Source organism: Crinia signifera, chromosome 3, assembly GCF_055691185.1.
Source record: "Crinia signifera chromosome 3, ASM5569118v1, whole genome shotgun sequence".
Taxonomy (NCBI): Eukaryota; Metazoa; Chordata; class Amphibia; order Anura; family Myobatrachidae; genus Crinia; species Crinia signifera.
Window position 1 is genome coordinate 106977035 of NC_139219.1, and position 19177 is coordinate 106996211.

Sequence of the window (19177 nt, forward strand, 5' to 3'; positions counted from 1 at the left end):
CAAAATAAAAGTCTCCTGGGTAGAGATGATGGAAGGACTCCAAGCAACAGGTTCACAGTTATGCATATACTTCTTTGTTTTCTTTCTGTGTTCTTTTCTTCATCCCAAGATACTCGGTGGCTGCCACATTCTAGAGCGATCGGAGCGGAGTTCTGACAGTGTAATAATGGACCCAGATATGGGTGAGGTAGAATCCCTAAACCAGCTTGAAACTTTGCCCATGACAGGAGAAGGTAAAAGGTATGAGGGAAACGTAGTTCAAGGGCTATGTGATGAGTTATTGTCTGGTGAGTACTGTGTCTGTAGATATTGTCAACCTAAAATGGAAGAAGAATGCATCCAGCGATGTCAGTCGACAAGTAAGGCAACTACAGGCCGACATCCTTTGAGTGATTACCACTCACTAGTGGGTAAGGTCTTAAACCAAACAGAATGCTGGGTGTGTTCACAAGTGTTACATAAAAGGAGTAGTGTAGGCCTAGTCCCATACCCGCTTAATATTTCAGAGATAAGCGTATTAAATAAGGGGAGGCCATTGGATAAGAGATACCTGTATACCAGGTCCCCTAGTCTTAGATTACACCCATACCAAGTGGATAAATCCCTAGTATGTATGAACTTCTCGAGTTCCAGAGCGATTGGTACTTGGGAAGTGACATGGCATAACCAGACAATAACTTACTCCCAGCGTCCAGATGGAGAGCCTATTGATAAAGAATTGTTGTTAAAAATCCGAACCAGTGGGAGACACTATAAATATGTTTACACGGTGAAGAAAAGTAAAATGATGGCCGGCAGAGTATCAGCCGGCTACTGTAATGTAACCCTACAGCCAGAAATCTGTGAGGAACAAGTCAGGGAACAGGGGACGGGGATGTTCTTATGGATAGTGTGTGACAAGATCATGAAATACTCTGTCCCTTATTTTCTCCCTGACGATGTTTATTATATTTGTGGTAGGAGGGCGTACAAATGGCTCTCCATGAACTACGTTGGTATTTGTTATCTAGGCAGTCACGAGTCGTTCGGTATCCAACTCCTCATTGCTTTAGATATCACCCATACCGCCAGAGGAGTCATAAATTTTAAATATATACAAGCATTAGCCAGCTTGGTAGATAACATCACTGAGATTTATGATGACACCTTTAGATACACTGGGAAGGAGTTGCAAGCATAAGAGAGCTAGTCCAACATCGGATGGTGCTGAACTATCTGACAGCTATGACAGGAGGATATTGTGTCACCCTCTCTACACAGTTTGGGGTGAAATGTTGTACATATATCACCAACAATACTGAAGACCCAGTAGAAATCATCGATCATCGGATGGATGATATTCTTCAGCTTAAATGGGAATTTAGAAGGGAACATAATATCAGCCTGGCAGAAATAGGTAACAAAGTTAGTGAATGGACCTCCTGGTTGAATCCAATGCACTGGTTCTCTGGTTTAGGAGAATGGGCGCAAGGGATCATAGCTAGCATAGGAAAACTCCTCCTCTGTATCGGTGGTGCCATCATAGTCTTTGTGCTATTGTTCAAATGTTTAAAGGTGGTGACCCGGGGAAAGACAAAACGTACCGAAATCATGAGTGTAAGAACGAGAGATACAGAGGAAGACCAGGGTTTGGTATATGACCCTAGAATCGAAACCACCTCCCTTTAAAGAAACCATATTTGTGAACGTGTATATGTTGTAACCACCCTTGTTTTTATTTTTATCCCAAAATTTTACATTATCCTTCGTGACCCTGAGTAGATTGTTCGATAAATGCGGCCCATCGTTTATCCGTGATCCCGGATCGGCCAAGAGCAGATGGTTTACTCCCCTTATATGTTTAATTCATGGATCCCAATTTCTTTGTTAGGATTATGAATTTCTGTATTATCGTGTGAAATGTTTTGTATTGTAACAGTTTTATATTTACTGTTAAAGGGTGGACTATGGAAGTCGAGTTACACACACGCCATTTTAGGTTAGTATGGCCGCCATTTTGGTTCGCAGAGTTGCGCAAATAAAGTTTCCATACCCGAGTATGTGTGACAAAGTGGACCAGAAGAGTAGCCATACTATCACACATAAATTCATAAATACATACTGACACTAAGTAAAATGTAGTTAAAGGTTTAGAACGCCACACATAGCTTAGTTAGCCCTGCATACATCTGTCTGTATCATGTTTAGTACCGTTCCGTTTCTTATGCGTAGTATTCCGGTCATTGCGAATATTTCGCAATATACACGGCTCGATAGTTATGGACATAATCCATATTCCAGGGACAGTTTCTGTTGAAAGTATATTTTTAGCGGGATGAAACTCAGTTTCTAGGCGCTCTATATACGGACGTAGCCTGGATCTTAATAGTGAGCAATCGGGTATTGGAAAGAGAAAGTACTTCCCTTAGTTCGAATTTCTCCTCTGTCAATTTCTCACTCTCTCTTTCTCCACTTAGATCTTTTTCCCTCCTTCGTCTCCTCCCAACCTTCTCTCCTCCAATGGAAGGGTATGTGGAAGAAAATATAGGATGGTGTTATATCTTAAACACGACTAATTTATTCCATACACACTTTTTTCAAGCGGTCTGGATGCGTACCAAACTCACAATAAAATGTGCATGAGAAAACATATCAAGGTGTCTTTCTACTGGGTGACACGCACCCGTACTCACGATGTAATCTGCTTTTGATAATCTCATCAAGGTTTCTTTTTCCAAAGATTTTATTGATAGGTGCAAAAAACAAACAATATTTCCTAAAAATTTTTTTTTTTTTCACTTGCATAAAACTGTTTGAACCGCAATGCTTCTTTCAGACGGTGTTAACATGTCATCCACACATCCAAATGGAATTCCGGACCCAAATGGCAGCGAAATGACACATATACACTCACCTGAAATCAGCAGTAGTCCCCCAGTAGGTGCACAGTTAGATCTGAGTCGACATGTTTCGAGACTAGGTGTCTCTTCCTCAGGGCTCAGATCACTATGTGCAGTTTCCTCCTTTTATTCTGTAAGCCCCTCCCACTTCCGGTCGCGATGTCTCAAATTGACAATACAACCATCCAGCATAACATTGCATACATATAGAACTGCCCAGCGATCATGTCTATAAACAGTCCCCTTTTCGCTGTATGTGTTTGTTGGTATTAAGTCCTGGCACGCTCTTTTCTATTACAGCGTGTTTCCCCCGCCGCATGTGTCCGCCGGATGTACTTCCGGTGGCGTCTTGCGTCACTTCCGGTCGTTCGTGTTTCCGGAAGTCACTCTGTTTACATGCCGGTTTTCAGGACTTAATCTCTTGCGTTGTCCAGCCTTCTATATGTCCCCCTGAACATTTTATCTCTTGATATTAGTTCCGTTTTGCACTGGCTTCTTTTCCCTTTTCTTATTTTCAATGGGTGCATGTATGTATTGTGTTTAGTGATGTTATCTGCAACACATAATTATATATGAAAATCTGATATCTGCAGGTTATTTCTTACTTCAAAAACACAATTGTGGATGAATGGATAAATAAATATGTAAATATATGAATAAATATATAAGCATATATACAAATAGATGAGCAGGCAATTCTATGGGGGAAAATCTGTTTATGTGCAAAATATTTTTTTTTTTTTTTTTTGGGAGAGGATTTTTTCTAAAAAATTCATTTTAAAATCATTGTTCTATAAAAAGGTGTTTCTTAAATTCATAAATATCCAAATTTATGTATAAAATATATAAAAAATTTAAAAAAAAAATTTTTTTTATATACAATAGGGTGGGTGGATTATAATTTAATTCAGAGAAACCATTTTAATTCAAAATCTTGGTTAAGACCTAAAGGAGTAAGTGTTTTAAACTTGTAAATCAGCTTCATTTCAGTTTTTGCTAATCTTTTCTCCACATTCCGGTCTTTCCACGTTGCCACAATCTTTTGTATCCCCAAAAACCTTTTAATTGAATCTGTCGAACACTTGTGTTTGTCCTTAAAATGACTTGAAAGGTGATGTGTTAAAAGTCCTTTTTTTATGTTCCGCAAATGTTCGGAAATCCTGACTTTCAGTGGCCTTGTTGTTCGACCAATGAGAAACTCAAAAATGAGTTCTTAGAAAAAGGCTACAAAAACTCAGAGCTAGAGAAGGTCATTGAGGAAACAAATCAAAAAGATAGAAAATTGCTACTCCAGGGAAACACTAAAGTGGAGAAGAAACACGATAACTTCCAATTTGCGTTCTTCACACAGTACGACCAATGCCACAAAGAGTTGGAAAAGTCTTTTAAAAAACATTGGCATCTTCTACAATGTGACCCCATACTAAAAGACCTCCTGCCTGAACGACCTAAGTTCATCTATAGGAAATCTGCAAATCTGAAGAACACCCTAGTAAAAAGTTGCCTACCAGAAGATAGGAAGTCTTTGGTTCGTACCAAGGGCTTCCATCGCTGTGGAACCTGCATTGGTTGCAGGAATGTAAAGTCAGAGAAATCAAAAACTACAGAAGTCACTATAAACCAAAAAACCCATAAGATTAGAGATTTTATCACTTGTGATACATCTAATGTGATATACTTGGTGGAGTGCAAGTGCGGCCTTTTTTACATTGGTCGAACAACAAGGCCACTGAAAGTCAGGATTTCCGAACATTTGCGGAACATAAAAAAAAAGGACTTTTAACACATCACCTTTCAAGTCATTTTAAGGACAAACACAAGTGTTCGACAGATTCAATTAAAAGGTTTTTGGGGATACAAAAGATTGTGGCAACGTGGAAAGACCGGAATGTGGAGAAAAGATTAGCAAAAACTGAAATGAAGCTGATTTACAAGTTTAAAACACTTACTCCTTTAGGTCTTAACCAAGATTTTGAATTAAAATGGTTTCTCTGAATTAAATTATAATCCACCCACCCTATTGTATATAAAATTTTTTTTTTTTTTTACATTTTTTATATATTTTATACATAAATTTGGATATTTATGAATTTAAGAAACACCTTTTTATAGAACAATGATTTTAAAATGAATTTTTTAGAAAAAATCCTCTCCCAAAAATATTTTGCACATAAACAGATTTTCCCCCATAGAATTGCCTGCTCATCTATTTGTATATATGCTTATTTATTTATTCATATATTTACATATTTATTTATCCATTCATCCACAATTGTGTTTTTGAAGTAAGAAATAACCTGCAGATATCAGATTTTCATATATAATTATGTGTTGCAGATAACATCACTAAACACAATACATACATGCACCCATTGAAAATAAGAAAAGGGAAAAGAAGCCAGTGCAAAACGGAACTAATATCAAGAGATAAAATGTTCAGGGGGACATATAGAAGGCTGGACAACGCAAGAGATTAAGTCCTGAAAACCGGCATGTAAACAGAGTGACTTCCGGAAACACGAACGACCGGAAGTGACGCAAGACGCCACCGGAAGTACATCCGGCGGACACATGCGGCGGGGGAAACACGCTGTAATAGAAAAGAGCGTGCCAGGACTTAATACCAACAAACACATACAGCGAAAAGGGGACTGTTTATAGACATGATCGCTGGGCAGTTCTATATGTATGCAATGTTATGCTGGATGGTTGTATTGTCAATTTGAGACATCGCGACCGGAAGTGGGAGGGGCTTACAGAATAAAAGGAGGAAACTGCACATAGTGATCTGAGCCCTGAGGAAGAGACACCTAGTCTCGAAACATGTCGACTCAGATCTAACTGTGCACCTACTGGGGGACTACTGCTGATTTCAGGTGAGTGTATATGTGTCATTTCGCTGCCATTTGGGTCCGGAATTCCATTTGGATGTGTGGATGACATGTTAACACCGTCTGAAAGAAGCATTGCGGTTCAAACAGTTTTATGCAAGTGAAAAAAAAAAATTTTTAGGAAATATTGTTTGTTTTTTGCACCTATCAATAAAATCTTTGGAAAAAGAAACCTTGATGAGATTATCAAAAGCAGATTACATCGTGAGTACGGGTGCGTGTCACCCAGTAGAAAGACACCTTGATATGTTTTCTCATGCACATTTTATTGTGAGTTTGGTACGCATCCAGACCGCTTGAAAAAAGTGTGTATGGAATAAATTAGTCGTGTTTAAGATATAACACCATCCTATATTTTCTTCCACATACCCTTCCATTGGAGGAGAGAAGGTTGGGAGGAGACGAAGGAGGGAAAAAGATCTAAGTGGAGAAAGAGAGAGAAATTGACAGAGGAGAAATTCGAACTAAGGGAAGTACTTTCTCTTTCCAATACCCGATTGCTCACTATTAAGATCCAGGCTACGTCCGTATATAGAGCGCCTAGAAACTGAGTTTCATCCCGCTAAAAATAATCTGTTTTTTGGGGATCATATAGGGTAAGACCCCAGGAAATTCAGACGGGCGAACTATAAAACATACATCCCAGCGCCACGTTAACCCTCACCCCATCCTTTTCTGTTGAAAGTATGTAACAAAGGAATCCAGATGAAACCAGTTCTTATCACTGCTGACGCCGAAACCACCAAACAAAGGACTCTTAAAGTTCACTCCCCTGGACCTAGCCAAACCAGGAGTATCATCTAACCCCCCAATCACAGCTGACCTGACATACGACCTCTGACCAATGAGAACGGCCTTTGACCTCCCCTTTCTGACCCTATAAGATAGGCGACCTAGAGCAGCCAAGTCTCTTCGGCACATCTACCTTTCCCTGACTTACCACCGGGCTATAGTTCATTCCTGAACGATAGCGAGCTCTGACCGGACTGCGCTTCGCATATTTGATGAGAACGGTAACGGTTGCATTAACGGTATTTATTCTTATTGTATTGATTGGCTGATTGTGTCTTGTATCTGTTTTCTTTCCCCCTAGCTGAGCCTGTTTAGTATTCATTGTTAGTATATTGTATCACTTGTTATACCTGTTTATCCTTATTTCTGTAACCCCCTTTTGTCCATTAGGGACTTAAATACAACCTTTTTACGGAGTTCTTATCTCCTTATTTCTATACAGTGGTCGTGTCTGTTTATTCGCATAATAGCGACAAGGTATATTACGGACACTGTCCGATAAGGTATATTCGCAGATTAGAGACAAAGTACTGCGAAGGAATCTCTGATTAAGGTACTGGTTCTCTGTGTACATAATACAATAAAAGGTACACTACGCTGCGCTACCCTTTGTTCGCACGTAGTTAGGTATAAAGGGTACGTTGGTTGCGGACTTATTACGTAACCAACACTTTTCACTTATTGTCACTCTGGTCATATTTAATCGCCATTAACAGAGGAAACCCATGTAAAAGATGACAAGAACATCAATACCTCCGCGCAATTAGGGCCTTGGTGGGAAGTAAACCCAAGACCTTAATGTTGTGAGAGTAAAGCAGCACACTGCCTAGGACACATCAGAAAACTGTGCTAATGAAATAGATATAGGACACATATCTTTGTACAAGTGTCTGAATCAGTGTGCAGAGACTAGTGGTCACTAAGGGAGTTATTTTGGTTCATTATTTCTGACAAATTCCTTCTTAGATGGACAAAACCATTAAATTCTATAAAAATAAGGCGTTCACCAATTACAAAGAATCAAACAAAATTTGGAAAGGGGCAATCAAAGTAGCTAAAGGGATTATGAAGAGCACATAGCCACTGAAAGTAAAACTAACCCCAAGAAGTTTTTCAAATACATAAATAGTAAACGTTAATTAAAAATAATTAAGGACAACAAAGGCCCACTAACCAATATCACTGGGAAAAGTTTTACGGAGGATAAGGGAAAAGCAGAACTGTTAAATGAGTTCTTCTCATCAGTGTTTACTAAGAGAGAGCAGACTGTGGAACGCACACATACCACAAATGGGATGAACAAGCCGGACCTCAATATTGATTTCTCTACCGAGGAAATAATATTGAGGCTCAGCAAAATCAAAACAAATAAATCACCTGGGCCCGATGGGATTCATCCTAGGGTACTAATGGAATAAAGGGAGGAATTAGCTTCCCATCTACATTATATCTTCGATAAATCACTATCATTAGGAAAGGTACCAAAAGACTGGAGAATAGCAGAGGTAGTGCCATTATTCAAAAAAGGAAAAAAGGAGGATCCCGCTAATTACAGACCTGTTAGTTTAACATCAATAGTGGGTAAACTATTTGAAGGATTTTTAAGAGATGGGATCCAGGAATATTTAGACCTTCATAGTTCGCTCAGTAATAACCAGCATGGGTTCGTGAAAAATCGTTCATGCCAAACTAATCTACTTGGTTTCTATGAAGAGGTTAGCAAAAACCTTGATAATGGACACGCTGTAGATGTGATTTTCCTAGATTTTGCTAAATCCTTCGACACTGTACCACACAAGAGGTTGATAAATAAAATGGAGGACCTGGGATTAGGGGCAATATCTGCAGATGGGTAGGGAACTGGCTGTGTAATAGAGAACAAAGAGTGGTTGTGAACAGTGCAGTTTCAAATATGATACCAGTACTAAGTGGAGTGCCACAGGGTTCGGTTCTAGGGCCCATTTTGTTTAACATTTTTATTAACGATATTGGGATAGGGTTACTCAGCAATGTATCCATCTTTGCGGACGATACAAAACTGAGCAGAGTTATTAAATCATCAGAAGATGTCACTACGCTTCAAAATGATCTTGACAATCTAGATGAGTGGTCAAAAAAGTGGAAGATGAGGTTCAATGTGGACAAATGCAAGGTCATGCACCTTGGGAGACATAACCAGTGTGCTAGTTATAACCTATGTGGGGATGATTGGGTAATTCAGTACTCGAAAAGGATCTAGGAGTCCAAATATACAACAAACTGGGGTGTAGTGCTCAATGTAATATAGCAACAAAAAAGGCCAATAAAACTCTATCATGTATTAAAAGGGGCATGGAAACTAGGGATTCAAAAGTAATTATGCCTCTGTACAAATCATTGGTTAGACCGCACCTCGAATACGGAGTACAATTCTGGGTCCCGCACTATAAAAAGGACATAATAGAATTAGAAAAAATCCAAAGAAGAGCAACTAAGCTTATTAGGGGAATGGAGAATTTAAGCTATGAGGAGAGATTAAGCAAGCTGGAACTATTTACACTAGAGAAGAGACGTTTAAGGGGGGACATGCTCAACATGTACAAATATATCAGGGGCCAATATAAGGAACTGTCAAACACCCTTTTTTCTGCTAGACAGGAATCTAGGACAAGAGGGCACGAGTTTAGATTAGAAGAAAAAAGATTTTGTTCATCTGGAAGAAAAAAATTCTTTACAGTCAGAACAGTCAAACTTTGGAACTCTCTCCTGAAGAAGTGGGGTCGGCAGACACTATAAATACATTTAAAATAAGGTTGGATAAACATTTATTGGTTAAAAACATCCACGGGTATGAATAAGTAACATAATCTGTCTTTAAAATATCAGAACATACTATACAACAAGGGATTAGCTACTATAAACATAGGGGGTTATTTTGGTTCACTCTTTCTGACAAAACCCTTCTTAGATGGATAAAACCATGTGCACTGCAGGTGGGGCAGATGGTACTTGTGCAGAAAGAATTAAATTTGGGTGGGGTTTTACTTCAAAGTGAGATCTATAGTGCAGTGTAAAAATAAAGCAGTCTGTATTTTCCCTGCACAGAAACAAAATAACTCACCAAATCTAATTCTCTCTGCACATTTTACATCTGCCCCCTGCAGTGCACATGGTTTTGTCCAGCTAAGAAGGAATTTGCCTCTAAGAGTGAACTAGAATAAGGCCCTATGTAACTATGTGCACTGCAGGTGGGGCAGATTTAAAATGTGCAGAGAGAATTATATTTGGGTGAGTTATTTTGTTTCTGTGCCGGGAAAATACTGACTGCTTTATTTTTACACTGCAATATAGATCTCACTTTGAAGCAACACTCCACCCAAATCTAACTCTCTCCACACAAGTTACATCTACCCCACCTGCAGTGCACATGGTTTTGTCCATATAAGAAGGAGTTGTCAGAAAGAGTGAACCAAAATAACCCCCAGATGTATGAAAGCACATCTGTAATCACAGAAAAATGTGCAGTACAGAAGGGAGGTCACCGAGTAACAAATAAACTAACAACGTACAGTACTGAATTTAAACAGTATTGAAGGAATACTGATTTAATGTGAACACAAATAGAGAAATAGGTGTTCACTAAAGTAACAGTAGTTGGGGAAAATGGCTGCCCTGCATCTCTGCACGGGTTTGTTCAGGCTACAAGCCCGGGGTTTGGGAGAGGAAACAACAGGGTAAGGTGTCCTATCCCTTCTGGAAGACCTCAGGTACTAAAAGCATGAATTACTGTAGTGAAGTGTCCATGGTGATCTAGTGAGGGTGCACTGCGACAGTCTGGCCTCACTCACTGGTGGTGGAGACGGCAACTATGGTGCAGCTCCCCGAAGAGCAGAGAGCTGCCTTGTCTGTTCCCTGTCCTGGTAGTGACTTGGCTCCTACTGTGTACTCGGGAACTAGCCATGGACACAGACCCTGTTGCCGGAACTGGGGAGACTGGAGCAGCAGTTGGGACATCTATGGTGCTGATGCATTGCCAGCTCAGAATATTTGATGTAAAATAATAATAATAATTAAAAAAAAAAAAAGTACCTGCTGCTTAGTATGTGCCCCAAAAAATCATACCAAGCTTGTGTGTATCAAATGGGACACTGGCTCTAGGAAAAAAGATTAACTGTTTGGCACCCAGTCTCATCATTTTCACTACACCCAGTGTTCCAGTGACCCCCCATGGATGAAGAAAAATGAATTTTTTGAGAGGTACTGGTTGTTCACAAGCAAGAATGTGTGAAAGGGTTGGGTTCTATAAGGAGACGTGTGAGTATATTCAATTGATGCCGGATCCATTCAGACATTCTTTTGCTGGAATGGATCCGGCATCCATTATTCAATTCAGCAGCCAAATCCAGATGTCGGATTTGGCCGATGATTGACACTCACCCGGCCAGCGCTCGGACTGGGTGAGCGCGGCAGCGGGAGAAGGCGTGAAGCAGCGGGACCCATGAGAGGAAGCCTGGATGGAGCTGAGTATGGGCCTTATTTTGGTTCATTCTTTCTGACAAAATCCTTCTTAGATGGACAAAGCCATGTGCACTGCAGGGGGGCAGATGTAACATGTGCAGAGAGAATTAGATTTGGGTGAGTAATTTTGTTTCTGTGCAGGGAAAATACTGACTGCTTTATTTTTACACTGCAATATAGATCTCACTTTGAAGTAAAACCCCACCCAAATCTAATTCTCTCTGCACATGTTACATCTGCCCCACCTGCAGTGCACATGGTTTTGCCCATCTAAGAAGGATTTTGTCATAAAGAATGAACCAAAATAAGGCCCTATGTACGGGAGTCGGTGGGAGGGTGCGGGCAGCGGTGTGAGGGTGCGGGCTGCACCGTACAGCGCTGTGTAAGCTGCTGCTGCTCACACGGTGCCATCCTCCCTGCCTCAATCCGGCATCTTGTTATGCCGGATTGAGAATGATGGAAACACAGCCAAAACCTTTCAGTCTTGGCTGTGTTTCCGTCAAAAGCAGGTGAATTAGCGGTCTTCTGTCAATCCACCTGCTTTTCAGAATGTCGAAACATTTCAACATGCCTGAAAAAAAAAAAGAATCTTTTCGGCAAGATGGCAGTTTCGAACTCTATTGAATATACCCCATGGTCTTTCATACATTAGAAACTGCAAGCATTCATAATGCAGTTTCCTGGTGCAGGCCCTTATAGAGATGAGTTGTGCACATTTGTTTTACTCTTTTGGCTGCCCAGATAAAAATGTGTGCACCACATCAAAACTGTGGCATTGTAGAACTACTACTATTGTAATGGATAGGCTTCCTACAGCTTTGCCAGTACATGTACAGTACAGTACAGTTACCTCAGAATTGCTGCCTTTTAGTTCCTTTCCCTTGGTTTGCTTCTTTCGTCTCACAAATGTCACAACTTCAATTTGACGTTCTGATGAAGAACCTCCAGGAAAATCTGTACACTTAGGTTGGCTATGGAGTTCATCTTTGATGGAATCAAAAAACAGAGATACACATTTTTTCCCTCGTTTAGTGCATACAGGATTGGGTTGTTTTTCAGAGTCATTAGCTTTTTCAGTTTCCACTTGATTGTCTGCCTGTTGCCAACTTTCACATGTAGTTGTTTTGGAAGTAACAAAGTCATCACCTGTGAGATTTATTTAAAATACAAATTACAGTTAGAGTAATTATATGGCACCAACATAAACAACAATACTGTACAGAAAGGAAGTGGCAAACAGTAAATACTATTAAAAAAAAAAAAAAAAAAAAGCTGAATATTCAATCAACATAAAAACAATACCATAAAATGAAGGATAACTAAAATGTAGCAGTCCAGGTATAGAATAAAGTATAGTATAAAGCAGGGGTTCCCAACATCAAAATTTTTCAAGGCACCCCTAGGTAAATGTTTCTTATTGAGAAATTCAGGAAAAATATAAAAGTAAGTACATTGTGTTTATAGGTCACAGTTATGTGGTGAGGGGCAGGATTTGCTCCTGTTTGTCCACATATGTGGCATATTGGCAGCCACTAGCACTGCTTTTGCCTGTTACATTGCACATAACTAATATGAATTGATCCTGGTTCACCAACCCAAGGCACCCCTTTAAGTGTCCTGAGGCACCCCAGGGTACCTAGGCACACAGTTTAAGAACCACTGGTATAAAGCATGCAAGAGATTACCATTTTTTTTTTCATACTTGTGGCGGGGACCCCACGCCATTATTATTTTTCTATTATAGAAGATGATGACACTTTACCAGGCTCTATTCCAACCCATTAATATACATCTGCAAACCATAACAGAAATAAAGGGCTCATATTAAACTATGACAAATAAAGTGATACAATTTATTAAGGAGCCTTTGAACTCCTGAAGCTACAAATCTGTCTTTTTCTGCAATAGTTATAAAACAACTGTAATAGTTTAGTTGCAACATTGTGACAGAGAAAAGAACATTCCAAGCCACAAGTGTATAGAAAAATAAGAGTCTCTACTGAATTCTACACAAATAAATATTCACTTTTGAATTGGATATTAACTCTTTGGGCGGGATGTATTAAAAACACACTAACATATGCGGCTGGCATTGCGGTGACGGAGGCCCCCTGCGATACCTGTACTGTGGTGTGGTGTGGTGTGCGGGAGGTCTCCGTCACCTTCCTGCCACCTCCTGCTCCCCTCATGCCGGGGACAGCTAAGCCCCATTGGGGCATACCACTTTGCCACCAATGACAGGTGACACTCCCCCAGGCTTTATTCCAACCCCTTATTTACATTTGAATACTTTTTTTTTTTTATTACCCTGAAGTTTCTGTGAGAGATTCGAAATCTCTCATGCTGAATCTGCCATTATGAATCTCTGGCACAAATCTGTGTGCGTGTGGCTCATTATCTGAAAAATTCAGTTTAAGGGAAATCTCTCATGCTGAATCTCACGTTATGAATCTCTGGCACAAATCTCTGCGTATGTAGGGCCCTTAACCCTTTAATCATTCATTACGTATTTGGTGTCACTGACACATATTTTGTTTATGTTTTTCCCATCATCCTAAGAAATTCACATCATTGGACACACAAGTCAAGCGCCTACAATTTCTTGTTTTGTTCTGGAATACCTGCAGTGAAGTTTACGAAGTGGTCCTCCTTTGGGGATTGAGGCTGACTGGACTAATAGCGTCTTGGGACTTTTCTCTATTTGTTGTTTGGTTTGAAGAATCTAACTTCAGCCTAATATCGGAAGTGTGCATCCTCTGTTAGGAGGGTGCTTTCCCTGCCCTGCTAAATTACATAAGCCTTGCATCCTCCAACAGCTAGAGCAAGCATTCTCAAACACGGTCCTCAAGGCACACCAACAGTGCAGGTTTTAAGGTGCGCACACACGGGTGCAATTTCAGCACATATCGCTGGGAATATGGTCGCTGAGCGACCATATTGCCAGTGATTTGTGTGTGCTGTCGGCGATGAATCGCCGGGTGCGCGCTCCTGTGTGCAGCCCCTGATGGTCGCAGGAGCTTGCTCCTGCGATCAGCTCTATCCCTGCCTCTTCCCCCGGCAGAGTCTCCTGATTATCAGCGACCATCTCTGGTCGCTGATGAACAGGAGAGACACTCAGCAATATATTGCTAGCAATATATTGCTGAGCAATATATCTCCCCCGTGTGTACGGGGCATTAGTGATATCCAGGCTTCAGCACAGATGGTTTAATCAGAATCCCTCAGATACTAATTAAGTCACCTGTGCTCAAGCCTGGATATCTACAAAACCTGCACTGTTGGTGCAGGTTTGATCAGCAAAGAATACTTCCGAGCACACAAGTTCACCAGCTCCTGTACCATATACAATGTACACATTACAGTAGAGGGAACATTATTAGTGCTTATTAAGTGCACTGCTATAATCAACTGTTTGCAGTTTTCTTTTTCAAGATTTAAGACAAAGCAGGGTAAGAAACAAGCGGTCAGAGAAGGAGCGAGAGAGCGAAACAGCGAATAACTCACCGAAATCGTACAGGTCGCTCAGCACCGAATCCAGACGGTCTCGAATTCCAGATGCATCTCCCGTTTCCTCTGCCATTGTAGTGCCGCCACAAGATGTGTGGATAGGTGATCTCCCTTACCTAGCAGTTTTTACACTTTAATGCCCCTCGTCTCTAAATTGACTTCCAGGCAGTGACCGAACACACAGCCGCCCACCACGTGCTAGAAAACTCAGTCCTCCTTCCAAGGGCCAGGACCCATCCCGGCTTCCGTACATTCCGAACACACTGCGCTATCTATGAATTTTGTCCCACAAAGCTTCCATAGCTGTCAAAATGGCACTTGCCATGCCAGTAGCACAGATCTCCTCCTCTTCCTGTCTTCTGTCTGTTTGGCAACTTTAAGTTCTTACCGTATACGGGGGTACCCGTACCCGGTGATGTCAGTAACACAGAAGAGATACTACTATTGCTGACGGCGAGGAGCACACACAGAACGCGGTAGCCATGGGTACACCGTATTTGGTAAGCGTGTTACACCTGGTCTGGCAGCCTAGCAATGTTTGCTGTTTATAGGAGTAATGAATGAGACCGGGCATAGTCATTTCACGGTTCTGTTTGTGGCTAACAAACCATATATGCATGCTAAACAACACATATTGTAAAGCCAATGCAATACGAATAGGTGGCAGATTTGCATCCAATAAGGCATTTTATTGTGAAGTTATCTATGTTGTAAAGTCTGACACAACCATGGGTTATAATTTTAACACATTTTCTCTTACACCAGATTTTTATTAAAGCTCCTTTACTTTGTGGATGTATAACTGGTTAGGGCAACTTTACTACTTATTAATTATACAGGCACCAGCCTGCAGGATGAGCTATAACTGGAGATGTTGCCAGTGTCAAACTCATCTCAAAGCAACTAATACCCCTTTTACACCACCGCAAAAAAACAGGTCAGCGGTGGTGTACATGGGGTAGCTGAACTGGGTCCATTCTCCCAGGTATCCTGCCCAGTGTGGACTTCTAACTAGTGCAGGGGTGTCCAACCTTTTTGCGACGAGGGCCAGATTTGGTGAAGTGTAAATGTGTGGGGCCGACCATTCAGCCGGACATTCTTTGATGCATTGATCATATCAGAATGGTCCCCCCACTCTGCCCCCATTCACTGTATGTCCCCCAGCCTGCCCCTCCTTCACTGTTTGTCCCCCATTCACTGTATGTTCCCCAGTCTGCACCCATTCACTCTGTCCCCCAGCCTGCCCCCTTCTCTTAATGTCCATCAGTGCCTCCATTCATTGTATGAATGCTGTCACTGTGATTTTGGAGTAGGGTGATATATGATTGCAGCAGCAGGGGTAGGATGCCAAACACATTTGACTGTGGTGGCCGGCACCTCCTCACTGAAGCAGACAGCAAGGTAAAGGCGCACTCGCACCTTTAGTTTCTGTGCTGTGCTTCCCACATCTGATGCTCTGCCCGCTTCCAGCTGGAGGCTGCGGGCCGCTTGAAATGACAGCAAGGGCCGCAATTGGCCCCTGGGCCTGACTTTGGACATGCCTGAACTAGTGTATGTTAATAACAAAACATTTTTTTAAACGTTTTATTGTAGAACTGTTCATGTGAATACACAAAAAAAGAATGTACATAATGCAATTGAATATTATATATAACCAAATATAAGATGTACAATTAATGTGGGATGATGCCCATACACTTATGTGATCGAATTCAATGCAACATCAAAGTGCGATGTCCATCGCATCCAATCACATCTTATGGTGCAAAAAGTGCCCCCTTTCAGCAGATGAAGTCTCTGCGGCACAAGACATCTTGGAGGCACGCCACCTCCTTAAAGGCCCGGTCATCACAAGTGGGTGAGGACATTTGCATTTAAACATCATTCCATTACCCCAAAAATGGGTGGATTCTGATTTACAGTATGGCTGTTTGTGGACTTGCAATCAAAAAGGGTGACTATTAGTTCTAACTATCATTGCACATCTATAAATAAGTAGGATAAACATTTAGTTACAGTACATATAAAATTGTTACATTAAAACAGTGGATTCCCAGAGGAGACTATTTTGAGGTTATACAGTACCAAGAAGTTAGTCCTTAAGGTGCGTACCCACGGCTAGTTTGGAATAGCATGCTAGATAGTGCACTATATCTTACCGTGTGTACGCACTATCCGACGTACAATGCGCGCTCCCGCCGGTCGTCTGGCAGGGAGCTGCTCAGGTGAGCATGCAACTCAATCTGGCTAGAAAGCATAAGATAGTATAGTGTAGTACAGCTGTGATATCATATCGTATATGATATCTTATGCACATTGTGTTATTTTAAGCACAAATCTTATGCTTTTGACCACCGGGACTTTCCTGGGAAATCGTATACAATATCATACGGAACATAAATCGTACCGTGGGTACGCACCTTAACGCTTTAAGGAGTGCATCTTTTATAGTAGGTGGACAAAACATATTTATAACACCCTAATACAGAAACAGGGGAAATGCATTTCACTTGGGACAGCTATTTCAAGGCAGTGTAGTTTGCTCTTTCTACAAAAAAAAAAAAATCAAGGCATGATTTCCATTGTTTAAGTTCAGAAGCAGAAATGTGTACTGTTCTCATATGGGAAGTGATAAACACCTTGATGCCTTGCTGACCGACCATGTGTTGCTAAATTGTATTTGCCGTTTCTTTATATAATGACTATTTTTGACTATTTTTTTGGTTTCATGCACAGCAGAAAGAATTCAAGAGCAAAAAAAGAGAGGTTTTTGAGGATATACTTGAGGAGCGACGTCAGTCGAGTGATCTACGATATGCCATGAAATGTTTTTCACCAGTGATCTACAAGAGCCTTATTCCATGCAAACCAAGTACTCTAAAAGCCATGGTGTTGCAGTCTGATCAGCTACAGTATGTTATCAAACAGGTGAGCTTTCCTGTCTCTATGTACAGGATATCCTGTACATAGAGACAATGCTTAGTCTAAAGTCAGAGGTCACAGCAGAGGCAGATTAAGGGCCACATGATGGTTATAGCCAGGAGTATCCTGCACCAGTATAAAGTTCTCACTCTAATCTATCTTACTGTCCACTCTCCCAGATGCCTCTCATAACATTATGTCATGTTACATTTATATGAGGCTCTCATGAGGTGCCACCCACTACTATATAGTACAATTTGTAGCAAAAGATAAGTTGAGTAATGTCTTGGGGCACTGGGATCAGTTACAATATAAAAGTAAAACTCTTTATTAGTGCAAAAGTAAGAAGATAGAGTTTTAAAATAAATAATATTAATTGTCCTCCTATTATTGTATAGAAGTCGGTTGGCTATACTTCTTGTTAGCTGTGGCCAGTCAGACTCGAAATACAATGGGGAAAATTTACTAAGATGTGTATTCTACTTCACATGTGATGTTGCTATGGGCAACCAATCAGATCCTGTCTACTATCTTCTAGAGCAGGCATTCCCAACCACGGTCCTCAAGGCACACCAACAGTGCAGGTTTTGTCGATATCCAGGCTTCAGCACAGGTGACTTAATTAGTATCTGAGGGATTCTGATTAAACCATCTGTGCTGAAGCCTGGATATCACTAAAACCTGCACTGTTGGTGTGCCTTGAGGACCGTGGTTGGAAATGCCTGGTCTAGAGGGTGCTATATAAATAAGAAGTAGAATCTGATTGGTTGCCCATAGCAACATCACATCTGAAGTAGAATACACATCTTAGTAAATTTCCCCCAATATCTCTGGTTTATATGTCTTGATATTCCCAATTGTGTCTGAGATATAGAATAATGTGGCAGTGAACAAATATTACTCCCCTGAACTGTTTGTACTGATTTAGATGTTCACATGCCAAAACTGTATTTCAACCCACTGCTGAACCTACATATGTACACATGTTGTTGTACTCTTGTATTCTTGTACAAGGCTAGTACTCAGTGGGGTGTCGCTGGATGTAAATTGATTGCTATTTGGTGCAATTTGCCCCTTTCTTTTTACGTATCTTAAAATATTTCTTTCTTTTGGGTACATTTAAATGCCCATACATGGGGCTAATCAGTTTTCTCATAGTTCAGTGTCCATGGTGCCCCAGTCACTTATGCATCGACACCTATCTGCTTTCTATTTTTGCTACGAATAAGGGCCACATGAGCCTTGGGATGAAAATAAACAAGGACCTATTGTGAGAAGCTAAGAAGCTTTGACCAGTGCTGTGACAGTGTGGTCATTGTAATCAGTTTCATCAACTGTCTAAGGGTTGGAAAAAACACTTTGCGCTGCTCAGTGGATAATAGCATATGTGTGAATTTCTGCCGAACAAAAAGAGTACTGGACACACTTAAACAATTTTAAGCTTTATATAAAATTAAATAATTAGACATACATACAAAACATAATATACAATAAATTATTAAAAATAATTTAGCAAGCAAGGTGGCGTTGGTAGATTATGATAATCAAAAAAAGGCTGATGATAATATGTCTTTTTCCGGATTTAATAAAAAAGAGTTAATCAGGGGTTAATTCCTTATGCTGGTTAGATGGTTTGTGACAAACAGATGATATTTGTAACGGTTAGTGGAAGCGCATACAAAGCTGGTT

The 19177-nt window shown here is 40.6% G+C and overlaps 2 protein-coding genes across 3 annotated transcripts in view; one reads left to right on the forward strand and one right to left on the reverse strand.

Annotated features, from left to right (window-relative positions):
- Positions 1-14899, reverse strand: part of FSAF1 (40S small subunit processome assembly factor 1) — a 55304-nt gene extending 40405 nt beyond the window's left edge. The window contains exons 1-2 of the mRNA XM_083176361.1: positions 14564-14899; positions 11910-12205 (exon numbers count right to left, since the gene is read on the reverse strand). Of these exons, the coding sequence (XP_083032487.1) occupies positions 11910-12205; positions 14564-14639 (372 nt within the window). The 5' untranslated portion in view covers positions 14640-14899. The remainder of the gene's footprint in view (positions 1-11909; positions 12206-14563) is intronic.
- The window catches only part of GNPAT (glyceronephosphate O-acyltransferase), a 55964-nt gene continuing 51316 nt past the window's right edge, over positions 14530-19177 (forward strand). Inside the window, exons 1-2 of one of the 2 annotated variants that reach the window (XM_083176360.1) lie at positions 14530-15066; positions 17306-17494. In XM_083176360.1, the coding sequence (XP_083032486.1) occupies positions 15049-15066; positions 17306-17494 (207 nt within the window). In that variant the 5' untranslated portion in view covers positions 14530-15048. Of the gene's footprint in view, positions 15067-17302; positions 17495-19177 lie in introns of both variants that reach the window. The other variant, XM_083176359.1, reaches the window with a different exon arrangement.